At 45.1% G+C, this 18,304-nt stretch overlaps 1 protein-coding gene across 5 annotated transcripts in view; it reads right to left on the bottom strand.

The window, feature by feature from the left end:
• Positions 1-6,000, bottom strand: part of LOC141780044 (voltage-gated potassium channel KCNC1-like) — an 83,067-nt gene extending 77,067 nt beyond the window's left edge. For 3 of the 5 annotated variants that reach the window (XM_074655107.1, XM_074655108.1, XM_074655106.1), the window contains exon 1: positions 5,271-5,998. In XM_074655107.1, coding sequence (XP_074511208.1) covers positions 5,271-5,813 — 543 coding nt within the window. In that variant the 5' untranslated portion in view covers positions 5,814-5,998. Of the gene's footprint in view, positions 1-5,270 lie in introns of all 5 variants that reach the window. The other 2 variants (XM_074655105.1, XM_074655109.1) reach the window with 2 other exon arrangements.
• Positions 6,001-18,304: the final 12,304 nt, after the last annotated feature.

The raw sequence follows: 18,304 nt of genomic DNA, 5'->3' as shown, positions 1-18,304 counted from the left end.
TTGGTGCTGACATCTTTTACAGTTACATGTGTCAGTGTCATATTAGGTTACCTGAAAGTGGCCACATCAGCGGTCAGTATTATACGCTAACAAGACCGAGCTTTGCTTATTTTCTGTCCGCCTAACCGCAGGACCTTAATTATTACACTCGTGACATCACAGACAAGCACAACGGTGCTGAACGAAAATAACTCACGTGTGCAACACAGCCTCTGAGAATGAGGTCAAAATGACATTAACAATGCCACAACTGGCTGTGTGTGTGTGTGGCGGTACAGTAAGTGTTGGCGTGTGTGTGTGTGTGTGTGTGTGTGTGTGTGTGTGTGTGTGTGTGTTGCCACTGTGTTTTGGTATTTGTTTCCCTGCTTGAGGGGCTGGGAATTGCCATCACACCCCTCCGCGTGAAGGGATGGAGAGAGACAGAGAGGGGAAGAGAGGGAGAGAGAGATGGAGAGAGAGAGAGGAGGAATGTGTGTGGGAAGGTTTTGCTTACAAAGGAGCACCATTCAGCTGAGACATCCACCTGAATGAGGAGAGCTGAGACGTATGGCTCGATCGATAAACGGATACGAGCGTCCCAGCCTGCCGAGCTCAGCAGAAAAGGGAAAAAAAACAAAAAAAGGGGGGGGGCAGTGGGAACGAAAACGAAGGGGGTGCAGAAAGTGACCCCCATCCTGTTCTTCCTTCTTCTTCTTCTCCCTCTATGCTTCTTACTCTGAATTCATTTCAACCCCTCCCCTCCCTCCCTCCCTCCATCCCAACCAACCAAAAACACCTCTCATCCTGTCACCCCCTCCCCTCTCCTCTCCTCTCTCCTCTCTCTCTCTGTCTCTCTCCCTCCTTCTCTGCAGCAGACTAGAGCGCAGTCAGCTACTACGGGGACTGCAGTGTTACGCTATAGCACAAGCAGAGAGCTGGAGAGAATGAGATGGGTGGGGGGGGGGGGGGGGGTGAGAGAGGAGGAGAGGAGGGAGGGAGGGAGAGGACGTGGAGGAGGGGGTTGAGGGGGGGGGGGGGGGGGGGACTGAATAGCGATAATAAGCAATCCAGCACTCAGCTCTGAAATCGTGGTAATAAAGCAGCGCGGGGCTGTCAGTGGTGATGACGGGGAGACAAGGAATGAGGGGATGAAGAGGGGGGGCTGCTGTGCGAAGACTTTAGAAGAGAAGAGGACCGAGGGGGGGGAGGATGAAAGAGATGGAAAACCGTGCAACCTTTGCATGAATTGAACCTGTGATTCATTTGCCATCGCTTTCCCCTCTAACATCCAACATTCCTCTTCAGCCGAGAGACATTTGGCAGGACGAGCAGCTTCGCCCCTCGCCGTTCTCCAACGAGCTCTAGTCGACTAAAACCGAGCCGGCCGCCTGACCTCAGCCTACCTGAGCTGAGCTGAGCTGCTGCTGCTGCGCTGGCTGCCCCCCGTCCACCCGTTCCAACCTATCTTTATGTCACCGTGCTGGCACCGAAACTATTGACTGCAACACTTTCAAAGTCACCTCAGCTGTCATACTGATGCTCACCCCCCCACCCCCCCTCCACACACACAACCATGACGCCACCCCGGCGTTCAATTTGTCTTTTTTTTCTTTTTTTTTTACCGTCACCCCGCTTTGGTTCTTCGATCGCTCGTTTGGCTGCCATTTAATTTTCTGACTTGTCGAGTTTTATGCATGAAAAAGCTGCACGAGGCGAGATTGAGTGCCCTCCTCCTATATGCTGTAGATTCACACGCACTGTTAGATCTTCCCTTTCTCTTATTCCTTTAGTATTATGCGGTAGAGCTGCACAATTAATCCAAAATTTAATGAAATCGCAATAATAATAATAATCACACCGATACCGATACCGGATCGGATTTTGGGCCGATACTGACCCAAATCGCTGGATCGTATATGGGTGACAACGGGGCCGATCTATTCAATTCAATTCTATGTTGATATACTTTATACATTTTATACTGTAATTTGAATTCCTGTTTAAGTTTTAACCAATTTGTTGTTGCATTAAAAAGGTTTACACCTGAGTTTGAAGATTTTTTGCCAAGGTTGCTGGTGTACGATTTGTTATTATAATAATGAATAACAATTCACTAAATGTATATCTATGTATTTGTTTGTTACATTTTGTTTTACAAAGTTAGGAGAGCAATGTTTAAGCCTGATGTTGCCAGGCACATAACAGAATAATCCCAGTGACTTCCACACAGTGAGGCATACAGCTGATTAATTAAACACTGGTATCCGGTCAGTATCGGGACTGAAAAAGTCCGATCGGTGCATCCCTTAACCCTAACCCTAACCCTAACTGTAAATTTAAAATCACGAGAGGCACAATATTTGTTAAATGTGTGTCTAAAATACCATTTTAAATTAAATATTGCCGTGCTGCAGGGATGTCCTGGCTTACACATCATATTCTACAGACATCTTTGTCTGGTACAGGTCCTTGCAAAAATCACACCATACTCATTTTTTTACATGTTTTCCAATGAAAATGAGAATAATGATGTAAAAATGATCATTCTCTCTAATATCGCAAATCATATTACAATTGCAATACCAGTCAAAATGAGCACAATTCGATTTTTCTTTTTCAAAATCGTTCAATTATGTGGTATAAAGCAGTGATTCTCAACCCTTTATTGAGTACTGCATCCCTTGCGATGAGCTGACATGCCTCACAGACCTATACGGGCAACTACCGACACCCCCCAGCTGCACATTTAGGACTCTACCTGTACATGAAAAAGTGTACAGAGACAAGTAATTTAGCCAAGCTAAGAACATCCAAATCAGTCAGTTGTGGCTCTTAACTTCTGCTGTGCGAGAAGAGGGAAGCACTCGGGAGGAACATGCACTCAATTCCGTGCAAAACTGTGTTCGCTGATCAGCTGTTTTTAGTCAATTAGTGCTTATAAATGTAAAGGCACTCTAGAGAGAGAGAGATGTATTTCGGTTAACATTCTTGCTTTCTGCATGACAACTGTGCTACGGTTAAGGTTTGGGAAAGATCATGGTTTATAAAAAATGCCAAGGTAAATTGTTGCGGCATGCAAACTGCGTTACACACCCATCCACATGCTTACTTTCCACCTTGCTACATGAAGTGCACACTACTTTCTGACTGACACTGACATTGGGCATACAGTAAATGGCCGAGGTGCAGAATCTTCCAATTTGGACGTAATTTCTGGGGATGATGGGCTGGAACATGCGTGTTCTTACACTTGTGTGTGTACCTGTGTATGTTGTTTTGTGTGTCTCCATTTTTATGTGCATACATTAGCTGGTGTGTATTCAGCATGTGCACATGTCAGCCTGTGTGTGCTGCTGTGTGTATAGTATAGTACGTGTGTCTCCACTCTAAGTCACAGAGAGCGACTGAGTCAATATGCTGTCTCTGTGCATATGGCAGAGTCCACAGAAAACACCTCAACTCCTAGTGATCCTGGTCAGCAGCACTGGCCTCTGGCTCTGCAAGTGGGGCCATAGATTTTTTTTTAGAGACAATTAAGCAGAGGACGGCAAAGGGGGGGCACGGGTGAGAGTTGGAGGGGCTGACTGCGGCACACAGGTAGAGGAAAGGGATGAAAATGAGGAGGGGAAAAAGAGAGAAAATCTGGATAAAGAGATTAAAGAAATGGAGATATTTAACAGGTGGGAAAGCAAGAGAGTGAATCACTAACTAGAAATCGTCCTTCCCTCTCTTTGGATTGCTGTGGACTGATTGTATTCATTCTTTGAGCAACAGCAATTAACACCATGAACACACAATCAACGGAAGTATGGATTTGGCCAGAAGTTCAAACCAGTAAGGCTCCTGAGAGTCATCGCTAGTGGTCCCTGTCCCTTGTCCCCCCCTCTGTCCCACCCTTGACCCCCCCCCTGCATCGTCACATACTGCGACTCCACAGCTCCGCACCAATGCCCACTCTCCACTCGCATGTTTTAAATGTTCTGGGAGAAGCCAAGTGTGCACATACACTTTGAAATGTTGGATTAACACCACGGGACACAAACTCCATGTCTATGCCCTGACCCTCTACACGAAGGGTACACCATGTACACCTGCATTTGTACTGGACATCACTTTTGTGAGCCATAAAGAATTCACCTCCGTGCTGTAAAGCAGTGCCGTTCATTGCCAAATTCAAACCAGCAATGATATCAGCTCTAGAGGCTGACAATGACATTTGATTAATGTGTGTCATCCTGCAGTCTGTGTTCAACCAGCAGAGTAAAACAGACAAACTGATGCCAGAGGGAGAGCAGCGTTTTATAGCGCAACAGCGTTTGCTCCATCATCTACCCAAACACACACACACACACACACCGACACTCAGGTACAGGTAAGCTGCAGGTACACACACACTCACGAGCAAACAATAATGCATTCACGTGCGTGTGCTATCCTACACACACACATGCACAGACCCAGCCACCTATTTGATGAAGTGTGAGGTGGGTGCTGCTTACAGGATTTTGTTTCATCAACAGCATATGAGAAAGAGAGAGAGAGAGAGAGAGAGCGAGAGAGAGAGAGAGAGAGAGAGCAGGACGACCCACCAACCTTTGGATTTTCCCTTTCAGTTACTTGGTGATTAAGTTGATTATTGGACCACATGTGGACTGATAGTGGAGAGAATTGGCTCTCAAATTAGGGTCATGTCTAATTAAATTAAATCATGTTAAAAAACTGTTCAGTATTTTGCTGGAGAAACAATTTGGCACACACATAGAGACCGAGAGAGGCAGAAAGACAGAAGGGTGGACTGATGCGCACTGACAAATGGGCATCAGCAGTGGCCAAATCTTCACACAATGATACCAAGGGGAGAGATTAAAAAGAAAGAACAGCGGCGGGGTAACTAAGCAGGAGGAGAGGAGAGGAGAGGAGAGGAGAGGAGAGGAGAGGAGAGGAGAGGAGAGGAGACGAGAGGAAATGAGACGAGAGGAGAGGAAAGGAGAGAAAAGGAAAGGAAAGGAAAGGAAAGGAGATGAGAGGAGAGGAGAGAGGAGAACACTGCAGTGAATTTGACATCCTCCCACTCCTCCAAAACAGTTTTGATGGGGTAACTTTACGCGCAATAATGCGCAGTGGCCAAAACTGTGCCAAACATGGAAATGTGAACGCAGCGCCAAAGAGGAAAAGAAAGACATAAAGAAAAAAAGAAAGACCCCATTCATAGTAAAAGGCGCAGAGAAAAGGAAAAGAAAAGGAGAAAGATTGTTGAGTAGAATAGAACCGACGCTCGTCCAGCCACTCACCCGTGCGTATTTGGAGGAGTAGGGGTCCTCGAACAGCGCCCACATAAAGGGCCGCCACTGGTCCCACCGCGACTGCCTGCGGCAGTCCTCCTGCATGCACAGCCGCTTCAGGTCTCCATCCGCTCCGCCGGTGAGCGCCGGGTCATCCTCAGGCGCGTCCGGCTCCGGCTGCTCGAAGCTGTCCAGAGCTTCCTCCGCGTCGCGGTGCTGCCGGTAGTTCATCCAACAGCACGCCTCCACGTCCGTCTCGTCGATGCCCCAGAAGGCGAGCTCCTCCTCGAACAGCGGCCCGCACACATCATTGGGGCAGTGGAGCTTGCCGGTGCGGTAGTAGTTGAGGATGAAGGCAAAGGTGGCCGGGTGGCGGTCGAAGAAGAACTCGTCGGACTTGGGGTCGTAATCGAAGTTGCTGAAGGCGTCGGGCTCGGTCAGCCAGGACAAGCGCGTTCCTGGCAGCGTCTTCAGGGTGCTCCGGTAGGTTTCGTGTCGGATCCCGCCGCAGTTGATCACGATCTTTTCGCTATCTGACGCCGAGCAAGTCATGGCTGCGCTGGAGCATGCTTCGGTCGGTGCGCCCGACTGCTGCTGCTGCTGCTGCTGCGGCTACTGTCCGTCCCCATCCACCTCCGGTACCGCTGCTCTGTAGGCTACTGTTATACCGTCCCGGCAAGGAGTCACACAGCCAACTGAGAGGAGGAGGAGAGAGGAGAGGATAGGAGGAGTCTGCGCGCGTGTGCGTGTGTCTGTGTGTGTGTGTGTGTGAGAGAGAGAGAGAGAGAGAGAGAGAGAGAGAGAGAGAGAGAGAGAGAGAGAGAGAGAGAGAGAGAGAGAGAGAGAGAGAGAGAGGGGGATGCGGATTTTATGAATCAATAGATTTTGCCCACTGAATGACTGACTGACTGACTGACTGCCTGATTGAATTCATATTACTGGATCATTTGATGTTATTAAGGTCAAAAACTACCATTGCTGCTGCTGAACAAATCTATTCACATTCTGCTCTTTTTGGCTCTCTACTGGTATAGCCTACTGTTGAATCTGCTGCATCCTAGAAAAAAAAATGATTGGACTGAGAGAGAGCAGAGAAAGAGAAACTAGATGCTTCTTTTTCATGCTCAAATACAGAGATACCAGTAAAATGGCTGAAAGTATGTGGACAAACTTGAACATCACACATTCCATCCATTATGGAACAAAACTACACCTCCTCTATGCCTCCATGACTCTTCTGGCTTCAGTCTTTCCACCAGATGTATAATGTTGAACCTTCTATGGGGATTTGCTCCCATTCAGCCTACAAGAGCTGAGATCAGTGAAGTCCAACACTGATGTTGGCTGATCAGGTCTGGATGGTGTTGGATGAGGTTGAGGTGCAGACCGGTCAAGCTCTTCCACACCAACACTGGGCAAACCATTTCTTTATAGAGCTTTGAGCACGGGGACGTTGTCATGTTGGAACAAGAAGGGGCCAAACCGTTGACACTAAGTTGGAAGAACATTGCTGTAAAATATATATAAAATATCATATGCTAAAGCTTCAAAGGGATAGTTTGGGTGTTTCGAAGGGGGGTTGTATTCTGGGCGATATGGAGAAAATCGCACAGTAGTTTGTGAAATAGTCACACAATTCAGTGTATTGATTTGTGTACATACACATGTATGGTCAGCACGAAATTAATCAATTTTGTGTAATTCACGTAGTTGTGAACCGGGAAGTATAAAGAGCGGTGAATGCCGCATATAGGGAGGAGGTCGGCATGGACGGGTGGGTCAAAAACACAGGACTTAGGCCGAGGAGACCGCTGTTCGTGTCTCGTGTGAAACCAGAAGTCAAAGTTGATTTATTTGTCATGTAACTTCCGTACTTAAGTTACGGTTAAGTTACAGTTTTATTTTGAAAACACTGGAGCGGAAATTGACACGTGTGTCACGTGTTGCTGGACATTTGAAGGAAAAAGCACAAAATATACGTCGTTGAAAGTCGTGTTGAACGTAACGGGAAAAAATGTGTGTCTATGTACACAAATCAAAATAGATTACATTTTGTGATTATTTCATAAACTGCCGTGAGACTGTGTTGAATAAAAATGTATTTGACGTGAATACTTTGACTTTTTGGTTTGGCACATCTCCCATCCACTAACATGCAGGAGGCGGGATTTATGACGTATACTGCAGCCAGCCACCAGGGGGCTATCAAGATATTTTAGCTTCACTTTTGAGGAGCTGCCATGTCGTCCATCTATATATACAGTCTGCGTTTCACTGAATGAGTGAATTGCGTCATTTAGATTAGCATAATCAGATATTTCCCACTCATTCTAAACTGTACGAATAACTAACTGTGAAACACAGGTTTCTCCACAAATACCTACATCTACATTTATTTTTGGAAGTTATGCTAGCAAAGAGTATAGAAGCAAAGAAATGAAACTCTGGTGCTTTTTTGACAACGGCCGCTAGATGCCGCTAGAAGTCGATTGTTCGTTCCATTGCAAAATCAGCGCCCGGCAGCAGAGCTACGCTTCCGCCATTTTGGACTGAAAGCGACTACCGGACGCCAGTAAAAACGTCCGCCTAAAAAGTGCTGTACAAAAGTAAATAAAAAATGATTTCTATTCTATTGTCTAATCTTACTACATAGCCTGTGTCGAACAATAAAATATTCTAAATCTATTTCGCGTTTTCAGTCCAAAATGGCGGCAGTGGCTATTGTCAAAAAACAGCGGAGTTTCTTCTCTTTTAGTCTTTGACTAAAGCTTTTACTACCTGAGACATTTCATGATTTTATGACTAGCTGGTGCAACCCAACACATTATAAGTTGGTACAGAAAATGGAAGGATACATTTTGCCTGAGTCAAGACATATGAACATTAAAATGTACTGAAAGCTGCCCGTTCTGTAAAACGCTTCCTTTCCGGGTGTTAAATCATTGATGTGATTATGTGTCAGCATTTTTTATTTTTATGTTGTAAGTGATAAAAAAAAAAATCCATCATATGTATGTAGTCAAGTATGAAGGTAAGTAAAAGATCTCAAAGAGAAAATACTGAGTGCTGGTACCTCAACCCTCTATTCAAGGTCTGGTTTTAGTGTCCTGCATGAAAATGAGTCTCCTTTACCAAAGCTCTCATCTACCCCCCCACCCCCACCCCTCTACCCTCTCTATGCTGCATCACTCCCTTCCTCCACACCGTCTTTCAATCTACTAAAACACTTGGCTCAATTAGAGCGGAGCAGGAGCAGTATGATAGAGTGTTTCACGCCCACCGCCCATTCCCCCTCTCTCTCTCTCTCTCTCTTCCTTTCCAAGATAGTCCCTCCACCACCAGCAAGAGAGAGAGAGAGAGAGACCAGGAGCAGAACGAGTATTTGCTGAGCTCCACAAAATGGGGGGAAAAGACTGCAGACCGTCAGATCATTAGTGCTCTCCCATTTTCTCTCTCTCTCTCTCTTTCACTCTTTTTCTCTCACACAGTGAATTCTCTCCATTTCTCTCTCCACCTCCCCTTATCATCTCTTGTCCTCTCTCTCTCTCTCTCTCTTTCTCTCACAAGTGCAGAGCTAATGTGCTGTGTTGGTCTGTTGAGAACAGTCTGCAGCACGGTGCTCTGCTGTATAGGGTACACTACAGGGTCCAGTTTATTAGGTACACCTAGCTAAATCTAATGCAGCACAGAAGAGAAGAGAACTGGCCTGCGATAAATCCTCCCTCAACGAAGGTTATAATGTTCAGGTTTTTGTTGAAACTATTTTAGAGAGGTGTCGATTCAACTGCGTGATCATTATGGAGGATGTTGTTTGTGGCAACGGCATCATTTCCACGAGGGACACTTCTCAAAATCCTTTTTTTCCTCCCTGATTTCATGATGATTTTCTTAGTGGTTTCTCTTAAACCTGCAGTAGGCAGAATATTTTTGGCATCATTGGGCAAAAAAATCCATAATAACCTTTCAGCATATTGTAATTCAAGTGTTCTCAGAGAAAACTAGACTTCTGCACCTCCTCATGGCTCTGTTTTCAGGCTTTAAAAAATCTAGCCCATGATGGGAGACTTTGGCCAATCAGAGGTCATTTCAGAGAGAGAGAGAGCATTCCTATTGGCTGTTCATTCAACGGGAGGCAGCTGTCGATCACTCGCAAACTCCGACCAAACGGTCAAACTAGGCAGCGCTGATCAAATATGAATCTGATCTGAAATATGAAAAAAATTTGAAAATATGAATTCTGTTACTGTAATGCTTATTTCTCTCCTCAAATGTTTTCAGAAAACATCTTGTAGTGCACTGTGTAGCTGTAAAATGATAAAGTTTGCTCCGGCTGGTGGGCGGTGCTTGGTATTTCCTCAACTTGATCTCAACATGGCTGCCGGGTCACAAACTTTCTCATTTTACAGCTAAACAGTACACTACAAGATGTTTCTGAGAACATTTGAGGAGAGAAATAGGCATTACAGTAACAGAATATTGATTCATATTTGATCAGCGCTGCCTAGTTTGACCGTTTAATCGGAGTTGGCGAGTGATTGACGGCCGGCTCTCATAGACAGCAAGGTTCCAGATCAGCTCTGACTGCTTGTTTTCCTCTGGTCTGTGAAATCTTGCAGATGCCATTAGATGCCACTTTTTTTTTCAGATTACCTGTCTCATGCACTACTGTCAGCATATAGTGACCGTTACCTTTTTTTAAATCATATTTGCTCCAATCTACCCACTGAAGCGTTAACGTTGTTCTCTCTGACTGCCCAGCTGTCAAAAATCCAGATGTAAGAAGATCCGAGCTGATCAAATTGTGGATATTTTCATCTGAGTCACCTTCAGTTGTTACCGCACTCAGAGAGTCATCTTAACGAGGAGCTGCGAGGTTTTGCTGTGAGCGACCTGGACTTTTTTCACCCAGGGTTTCGTCTGTCAGGCTGTAGCTATACAAAACTGCCATATATCGGTGAAGGTTGTCGGGGCTGGAAGAAACCTAACAGGAATACCTGCAGACACTACTCAGGGCTGAATACGCCACTGGATACTTGTTTTTTTCGGCTATAGGCTAATATAGATTTCTGTATCTAATATTCTATATTGATAGGCTACATTTTTTTGTCTGCTTGTTTTTTTTTCCCCCACTTATTGCAATCCCATGAATTGTGAACCAATACCTTTTTGCAGGGGACATTTCTCTTATTTTGGAGCACAGTGCAGCATGCTGTGTTGGCGCTATCCGTGGTGCTGAAAGCGGACTAGACAAAAATAAATGCGCAGCAGAGAATGCAGGGAGCTCAACTCATCAGTCCTGCTCTGAGAGCCTTTCAGCACCACGGACAGCGCCAACACCGCTGCTCTCCGCCAGGAAAAAAGTATTTTTGCTGTTACTCCTAAAACTAAAAATAAGTTCCTCATGTTTACAACAACCACATGTACATATGTATACACTCAAAATGTGTAATATATGTATATCATTCCAATAATTCTGCTGACAAATTTAAATGGTCCTTAATAGAATAGTAGCCTTAATGTTAACAGGAAATTCAACATTGACTTGATTCACATACAAACATTTATAGGACCTCCACAGAGGGATCCCATTTAAAAAGTTTTATATATATATATATGTTTTTTAGGGCTATCAATCGATTAAAATATTTAATAGCAATTAAACATAAATTAATCACACATTTTTTTCTCCTCAAAATGTACCTTAAAGGGAGATTTGTCAAGTATGTAATACTCTTATCAACATGGGAGTGGGCAAATAGGATTGCTGTATAAAAAAATGTATGCATATATTTATTATTAGAAATCAGTTAACAACACAAAACAATGACAGATATTGTCCAGAAACCCTCACAGGTACTGCATTTAGCATAAAAAAAAATGCTCAAATCATAACATGGCAAACTGCAGCCCAACAGGCAACAACAGCTGTCAGTGTGTCAGTGTGCTGACTTGACTATGACTTGCCCCAAACTGCATGTGATTATCATAAAGTAAGCATGTCTGTAAAGGGGAGACTCGTGGGTACCCATAGAACCCATTTACATTCACATTTCTGGAGGTCAGAGGTCAAGGGATCCCTTTGAAAATGGTCGTGACAGTTTTTCCTCGCCAAAATTGAGCGTAACTTTGTAACGCTATTTCTTCCCGACAAGCTGGCATGACATGGTTGGTACCAATGGATTCATTAGGTTTTCTAGTTTCATATGATACCATTATCTTCACTAGATACTCTAACTTTAAAATTGAGCCCGCTACAACCTCCGAAAGATGGATTGCGTTAATGCATTAAAGAAGTTAGTGGCGTCAAAACTAAAAGAATATTGCGTTAATGCGTTATCGCGTCAACTTTGACAGTATATATACAGTATATATATATATATATATATATCACAATCCTAAACATAAAGACTATTTATCAAATTTCCCATGACTTAAAAATACTCTCCTAAATAAGAGTTGGTTCAGAGTATGGCTGCAGTACAGAAACAGAGGACACACCTGCTGCCACACGTTGGAGTGACTGTACAAAATATTATTGGTTATAATGGTAAATGGACTTGCATTTATATAGCGCTTTTCTAGTCTTCCGACCACTCAAAGCGCTTTACACTACATGTCAGCATTCACCCATTCACGCACACATTCATACACTGATGGCAGAGGCTGCTAAGGTGCCTACTTTGCACATCAGGATCTAATCTAAATACTCATTCACACACTGATGGCTATGCCTTCGGGAGCAATTTAGGGTTAAGTGTCTTGCTCATGGACACATCGACATGTGACCCGGAGCAGCCGGGGATCGAACCACCGACCTTCCGATTGCTGGACGACCTGCTCTACCCTCTTAGCAATATAATATGTTAGGTGAAGCATTTTATACACTAAAAAATCCCCATTGTGAATCAGTTTATTTTCAATGTGAATTAGAAAATGGTCGGCAGGCCACCCGGCTCCCTATCTGCCGTAAGTTGAGTATTACTGGACTACATCCCTTTGATATGTATGATGACACAGCTCGCTCGGTTTATATTCCGGCAAGCAGAGATACTAAAGATTACTATGAAACACTTACGAGTTACAGGAAGTTGCGAAGACTTGTGAAGAACCATTGATTAGATTGCTGAAGACGGATATGATAAATAATTTGCATTGAAAAGACATTAACGGCAAAGTTAACGTTTATCACCACATCATGTTACTATTGCTCCGTTATGTAGCCTTGAATGGGCAACAACCCCATAAACAACATACATTTAACTTGTACTTTTTTTGTTTATCAATAGGCTACATACCACTTTGTTGTATTTGTGGTTAGTCAAAGAAAACCCACTGTTAAAAGTGAAGTATTGTCTGTTATTTGTAATGTATGAGTGCACTTCAAATAGGAATTGCTGCTTGCCCTCCTGTAAAAGAATTGTCTACCCTTGAAGGTGCTGACTTTGATTTTTATGTCAAGATGAAGGGATGTTGATGTAGTTGTTTGTCTTAACCATAGCTCTGTGTGTTACACCTATCTTCATCTTTGTAAGAAACAACAAAAAAGCAAGTAAGTTATATTATCCTGACCGGGCCCCACAATTCACCTCTCGTTTTTGGTGACAGTTTTGCAGTCTCCTGGGGGCCTTGGTCAGTCTGTCATTCAGATTCCATCCTCAGACCAACGGCCAAGCTGAACATATGAACTAGATGGTGACGGCCCTACGCTGTCTCACCTCCCGCAATCCATCCTCCTGGTCAAAACAATTGCTATGGATTGATTACGCCCACAACCCCCCCGCCCCTCCCAGTTCAACCATAGACTTCTCCCCCTTCCAGTGCTCCCAGGGTTACCAACCAACAGAAGAATGCAAAGCTAGAGTTCCCTAGGTCCAGGGGTTTATCTGTAGGCTCCACTTTCTTATGTTCCTCAGACCACTACCAACAGACCGCCAACCCTGGGCCACGCTGTCTGGCTGTCACGTTTTTTTCTGACCATTCCCCATCACGAGGGTCATCAACCCCCTCCCCCAAGGTGACGTGCCTGTGAGAAGGTCCTGTCCTGAACAACGGAGTTGAGCCTGAAGCACAGATCAAGAGGGCATATCAAAGTTATTTTACTGGGCATGAAGAGACAAAGTTGCCGTCCTGGCCACAGTACAGGCAGTGGCTTTCCTGCAGGCGGTGCTAGAGGCATTCCGGTCCTCTTGAGAGGGCAGTTGTCGAGCTCGGGGTGGAAAGTGATGCGCCGCTTTGGACACCATAGACCAAACTCTTTCCCTCCTGCGTTCTCGGAGACGACCATCGACGCGGATAGCAAGGGCGATGAGAGTATCGAGGTCCGCAGGGAGATCCCGAGCTGCCAGCTCATCCTTGATGCGGTTGGTGAGGCCATGTCAGAATGCGTTGAAGAGAGAAGGGGCATTCTAGTTGCTCTCCACCGCAATGGTGCGAAACTCGATGGAGTACTCCGCTATGGTCCTTCCACCCTAGGTTAGTTTCAGCAACCCTCGAGCTCCGGGAGTTGCATGGTTGACGACATTGCGGAGCTCTGCCGTGAATAACTAGACCAAAGACTAGATATGAGACTGCCTCTTCCACTCGCCGGATCCCCAGTCCTTGGCTTTCCTTGTGAGCAGGGAGACGATGTACCTTGAACTTAGGAACAGCTGGTGCTACCGGCTTCTGTAGTTCATGTCAATCTCCCTGGAACAGCACTGGGCCATGTTTCCCAAAAGATCATTAAACCCATCCTACAAACTGTAGCTTAAGAAGTGTTTCTCAAAAGCCTTTTAATTTGACGACCCAATCTTTGAAAACCTTGGAGCTTTATATCTGAAAACCAATCAGAACACAGATAGAACCTCAGAATTCCCAGGTCACGATATGGAATAAGTTATTATATTATGTTATAAGTTCATGTGTGCTGGCCACACACTATGCACTATGTGCAACAATATCTTTTTAACTTGCAGCATGACATTAGAACATTAGAAGTCATAGAAAATGTTTTTGTCAAATGTATCTCTTCTCTTTTGAAACAATTAATTAAGCGATAGCTCGCGACAGGCCATGGTACTTGGACTATATCACAGCTAAGAGGACTGTCTTCTCTTCGCGAGAATGAAGTGAGCTATTGCTTTTATAAAACGATCATCAAGTATGAAAAACTGCCCAGATCCAATCCCAGAGTTTCGGTTGCCAATAGCTCTTGAGAGAGGTTTCACACTTTGTGGCCATATCTCTCGTGTCAAGACTTGCATCAGAGAGTTTCTGAATCGTGGTGCTGCGGAGGCACAATGTGTTTCTGCTGCGTTCCTGCATGCTTGCATATTCTGGGCAACATTGTCTTTATGTAGCGCTGCACGTTGTTTGGCAGGTGGATTTCTTTCTTGAGATGGGCACTTCTCAATCAACTCCTCAATAGAAGTTAACTTTATATGTTTCCATTTTGTAGCAGGTTTTAGCAGCTAACTTTGTTACTTTGAATTTGTAACCTGTAACCTGATCCCCCTCCGTGACCTTGTCGCTAAGCAACCATGATAACACATTAGTCTGATGTTTTTTTTCTCGTTTTATAAAATTATATTAATTTAACTATTCACATCTTTCACTGTTTATAATTGTAATCCAATGTCATTTGATGTATTATGTAATCAGTTCCATCCATCTCTATTCCTCAATGTGACACGTGTCCTCTCGTGCTTTCTCCTGGAAATGACTGATGGGTCAGTCGTGGCTGTTTGTTCTCGTAAGCAGTCACACGCTGACATACATGAACACATGTGCACACACACACTTCCCACGCCACTCATGAGCACACACACACACACACACACACACACCCTTCCATAAACACAAACCGATGCAAAAACCTTCACAGAGATGGACAATGCATTAGCACATGTAAACACACACACACACACACACACACACACCCATAAACACACTAAGTTAATTAAGTTAACATGCTGACTAAGGAGCCACAGAGCTTTTTGCAGTATGAGAGTGATAGAGGAGGGGACACATGCACACAAAGTACACGCTTACAAATCACACACATGGACAGAATGAGGCAAAGTCAACCTGGAGAGACGTGTGTTTGTTTTGACATTGCACCAATACAGGGAGAGAGAGTGTGTGTGTTTATATATATATAAATATATATATATCCTATGACATCACAAGTTTGAGGTTTCAGTACTCTAGTTTTGGGGTTTGGGAGAGAGTTGTTCATGTTTACAAATATTTTTTTGGACTGTCTTAGGAAGCTTTCACATCAGGGACCCGGGCCCGGATCCGAGTACACTTGACCCCAAAGTCCAGTTCGTTTGATTAGTGTGAATGCTCCGTACCGTACTTGGGCACGGTTCGTCGATCCGTACTCTAGTCCACTTGAAAAGGTGCTCTGGAGTACGGATCATGTGTACTAAGGTACGGTTCGCATCAGATGTAAAAGTACCAAAACACGGAAGTGGACTGAAAGTGTGTAAACGCGAGTAACATTAGCAGTCAGTGAGTAGTTTTGAAAGGACAGGCTTTTTTCAACGCCGCAGGTCTCCTCCAAAATCTGCACATGCACGCAGCATGCGCCGATCTCATCCTCTGAATTGCACGGCCGTGGGTGATAAAGCAGGAAGCTCAAGTACTCTCTCTGCTCAGCGGGCAACGATGGTTTTGGTGAGTTCTATTTTGTTGCTCTCAAGTCTGAATGAAGGGTTTTAGAGGGGGGGGGCAATCGTACTTGGGCACGTTACAAATCAATCATATCTAATATGAAAATACCCTCAGACCACAGGAATAACGTATGAATTTAAAAAATGGGTTTAGGTCCCACAGAGAACATATATTGCCAAGAAGTGAAAGTCAATTGTTTGTTCCACTGCAACATCAGCGCCCAGCAGCAGAGCTATGCTTCTGCCATTTTGGACTGAAAGCGACTACCGGATGCCAGTAACACATTCGCCTAAAAAGTACAGAACAAAATTATTTCTATTTTATTGTCATATTATACCAAAATGGCCTGTGTTGAACAATAAAATATTATAAATATAATAAGCATTATCAGTCTAAAATGGCGGCAGCAGCTGCTGTCAAAAAAACACACCGGATTTTTGTCTCTTTGCTTCTACACTCTTTGGTTCCCCTTTAAAGCTTAACAGGCATATCAACAGTAACTAAGGGGGTCTTTCTGCTAAAATAGGCCAACCACGTCCTGACCAAGCCCCCAGGAAGAGCGCCAGGCTTTGAAGTACATTTTTTGTAGTGGCCAAACGGCCAAAACGGCCATTGGGCAAAAATACTTTTTTCCCATAGACTTAAATTGGGAAAGAGACGTCTGTAACTCAGCGGATAATTTGAGGTGAATCAACTTAGTACGAAAACTCTAATAGCCCTTATTTAAATCATTAGGTCCTGAAAGTTGTAAAATGCACTAATAACTGAATCCAGAATTATTTCTCTTCCTCTGTTCATGTGAATGAGACCCAGACTGAGGCTGGAGCGAGGGCTGGGAGGCGGAGTTAAAGGAAAACGCTACCGCGCGGACCCAATGAATGAGGAAGACCGCCGGATGATCCGGGTACTTTATCACTCGGCAGTCAGGCCATTTTGGCTTCATTCACCACTGAGCAACTCTCATAGGAATGAACAGGAGCCTCCAACGCTGTATCCAATTCTCTTAATACATCCATGGTCCTGACTCCAGCTCTATATTTTACACATAGACATGAGATCGATATCCATCTCATCTCATTCTCTCAGAAAGAAAGCAAATAAGTGTATTTCCCAAAATGCTGAACCGTCCCTTTAACAACAGTGGTCCAGTGACAGGAGGAGCGCTGAGAGCGTGCTGCAGGTTGAGCATGGCGCGGATTGAAAAGGCAATCGCATTTACACTCGTGTTCAATGTGGTCACAATGCGTCCCTGACCACCTCCGGAGGTAGTTTTTGCTGATCGGATCACAATCCGTACTCAATGCGTTTTGGGTGCATTTCCAGCTGTACTTTCATGTGGTCGAGCGCTATCCGACTGCTCTCCGACTGCTCTCCGACTGCTCTCCCACTGCTCTCCCACTGCTCTCCGATCACACAAAATACATTTCAATGCCAGGTGTGAAGGGGGTCAGTGTGACCTATTACGTCAGTGACGGAGGGGAGATCAAGGGCATAAAACTGCATTGTTGCTACAGAAAGAGAGAGAGAGAGTCGGTACCTGGATGTCTCTCATGCTCTCACACACACATGCTGTGCGGTGCAGTTTCTGCATCTGTTCTTGGTTCTGTTGTGGTGCACGGGGACATCTAAGGGCCAAAAGAGAGAACTGCAGGAGACCAAAACACTGCAGTCTCCCTCCCTCCCTCCTCCTCGCTCTTTCTCCTCCTCTCTCTCTACCTCGAGCTGTCCGTGTGCCCCCTCTGACCTCCTCGTTTCCTTCCTGCTCCCCCCACCACTTTGAATTCTCTGCTCCTATCCTTGTTTCCAAAAATTGCAATGAAAGATGACAGTTTAGGATGTGCGGAGGGGAGGAGAGGAGAGGAGAGGAGAGGAGAGGAGAGGAGGAGAGGAGAGGAGAGGTGAGGAGAGGGGAGGGGAAGAGAGGAGAGGAGAGGAGAGGAGAGGAGAGGAGAGGAGAGGAGAGGAGAGGAGAGGAGAGGAGAGGAGAGGAGAGGAGAGGAGAGGAGAGGAGAGGAGAGGAGAGGAGAGGAGAGCAGGAGAGGAGAGGAGAGGAGAGGAGAGCAGGAGAGGAGAGGGGAGGGGAGGAGAGCAGGAGAGGAGAGGAGAGCAGGAGAGGAGAGGAGAGGAGAGCAGGAGAGGAGAGGAGAGGAGAGGAGAGCAGGAGAGGAGAGGAGAGCAGGAGAGGAGAGGAGAGGAGAGCAGGAGAGGAGAGGGGAGGGGAGGAGAGCAGGAGAGGAGAGGAGAGGAGAGCAGGAGAGGAGAGGGGAGGGGAGGAGAGGAGAGGAGAGGAAACAACAAAAGGAGAGGTCATTGACAATTTTTGTATTTCTTGTAAGACTGCACATTTCTTGTAAGACTGCACATTTCTTGTTTCTATGTTGAAATAA

The sequence above is a fragment of the Sebastes fasciatus genome, chromosome 13, assembly GCF_043250625.1.
Source record: "Sebastes fasciatus isolate fSebFas1 chromosome 13, fSebFas1.pri, whole genome shotgun sequence".
Lineage (NCBI taxonomy): Eukaryota > Metazoa > Chordata > Actinopteri > Perciformes > Sebastidae > Sebastes > Sebastes fasciatus.
This window is presented reverse-complemented; position numbering and strand designations above follow the sequence as displayed.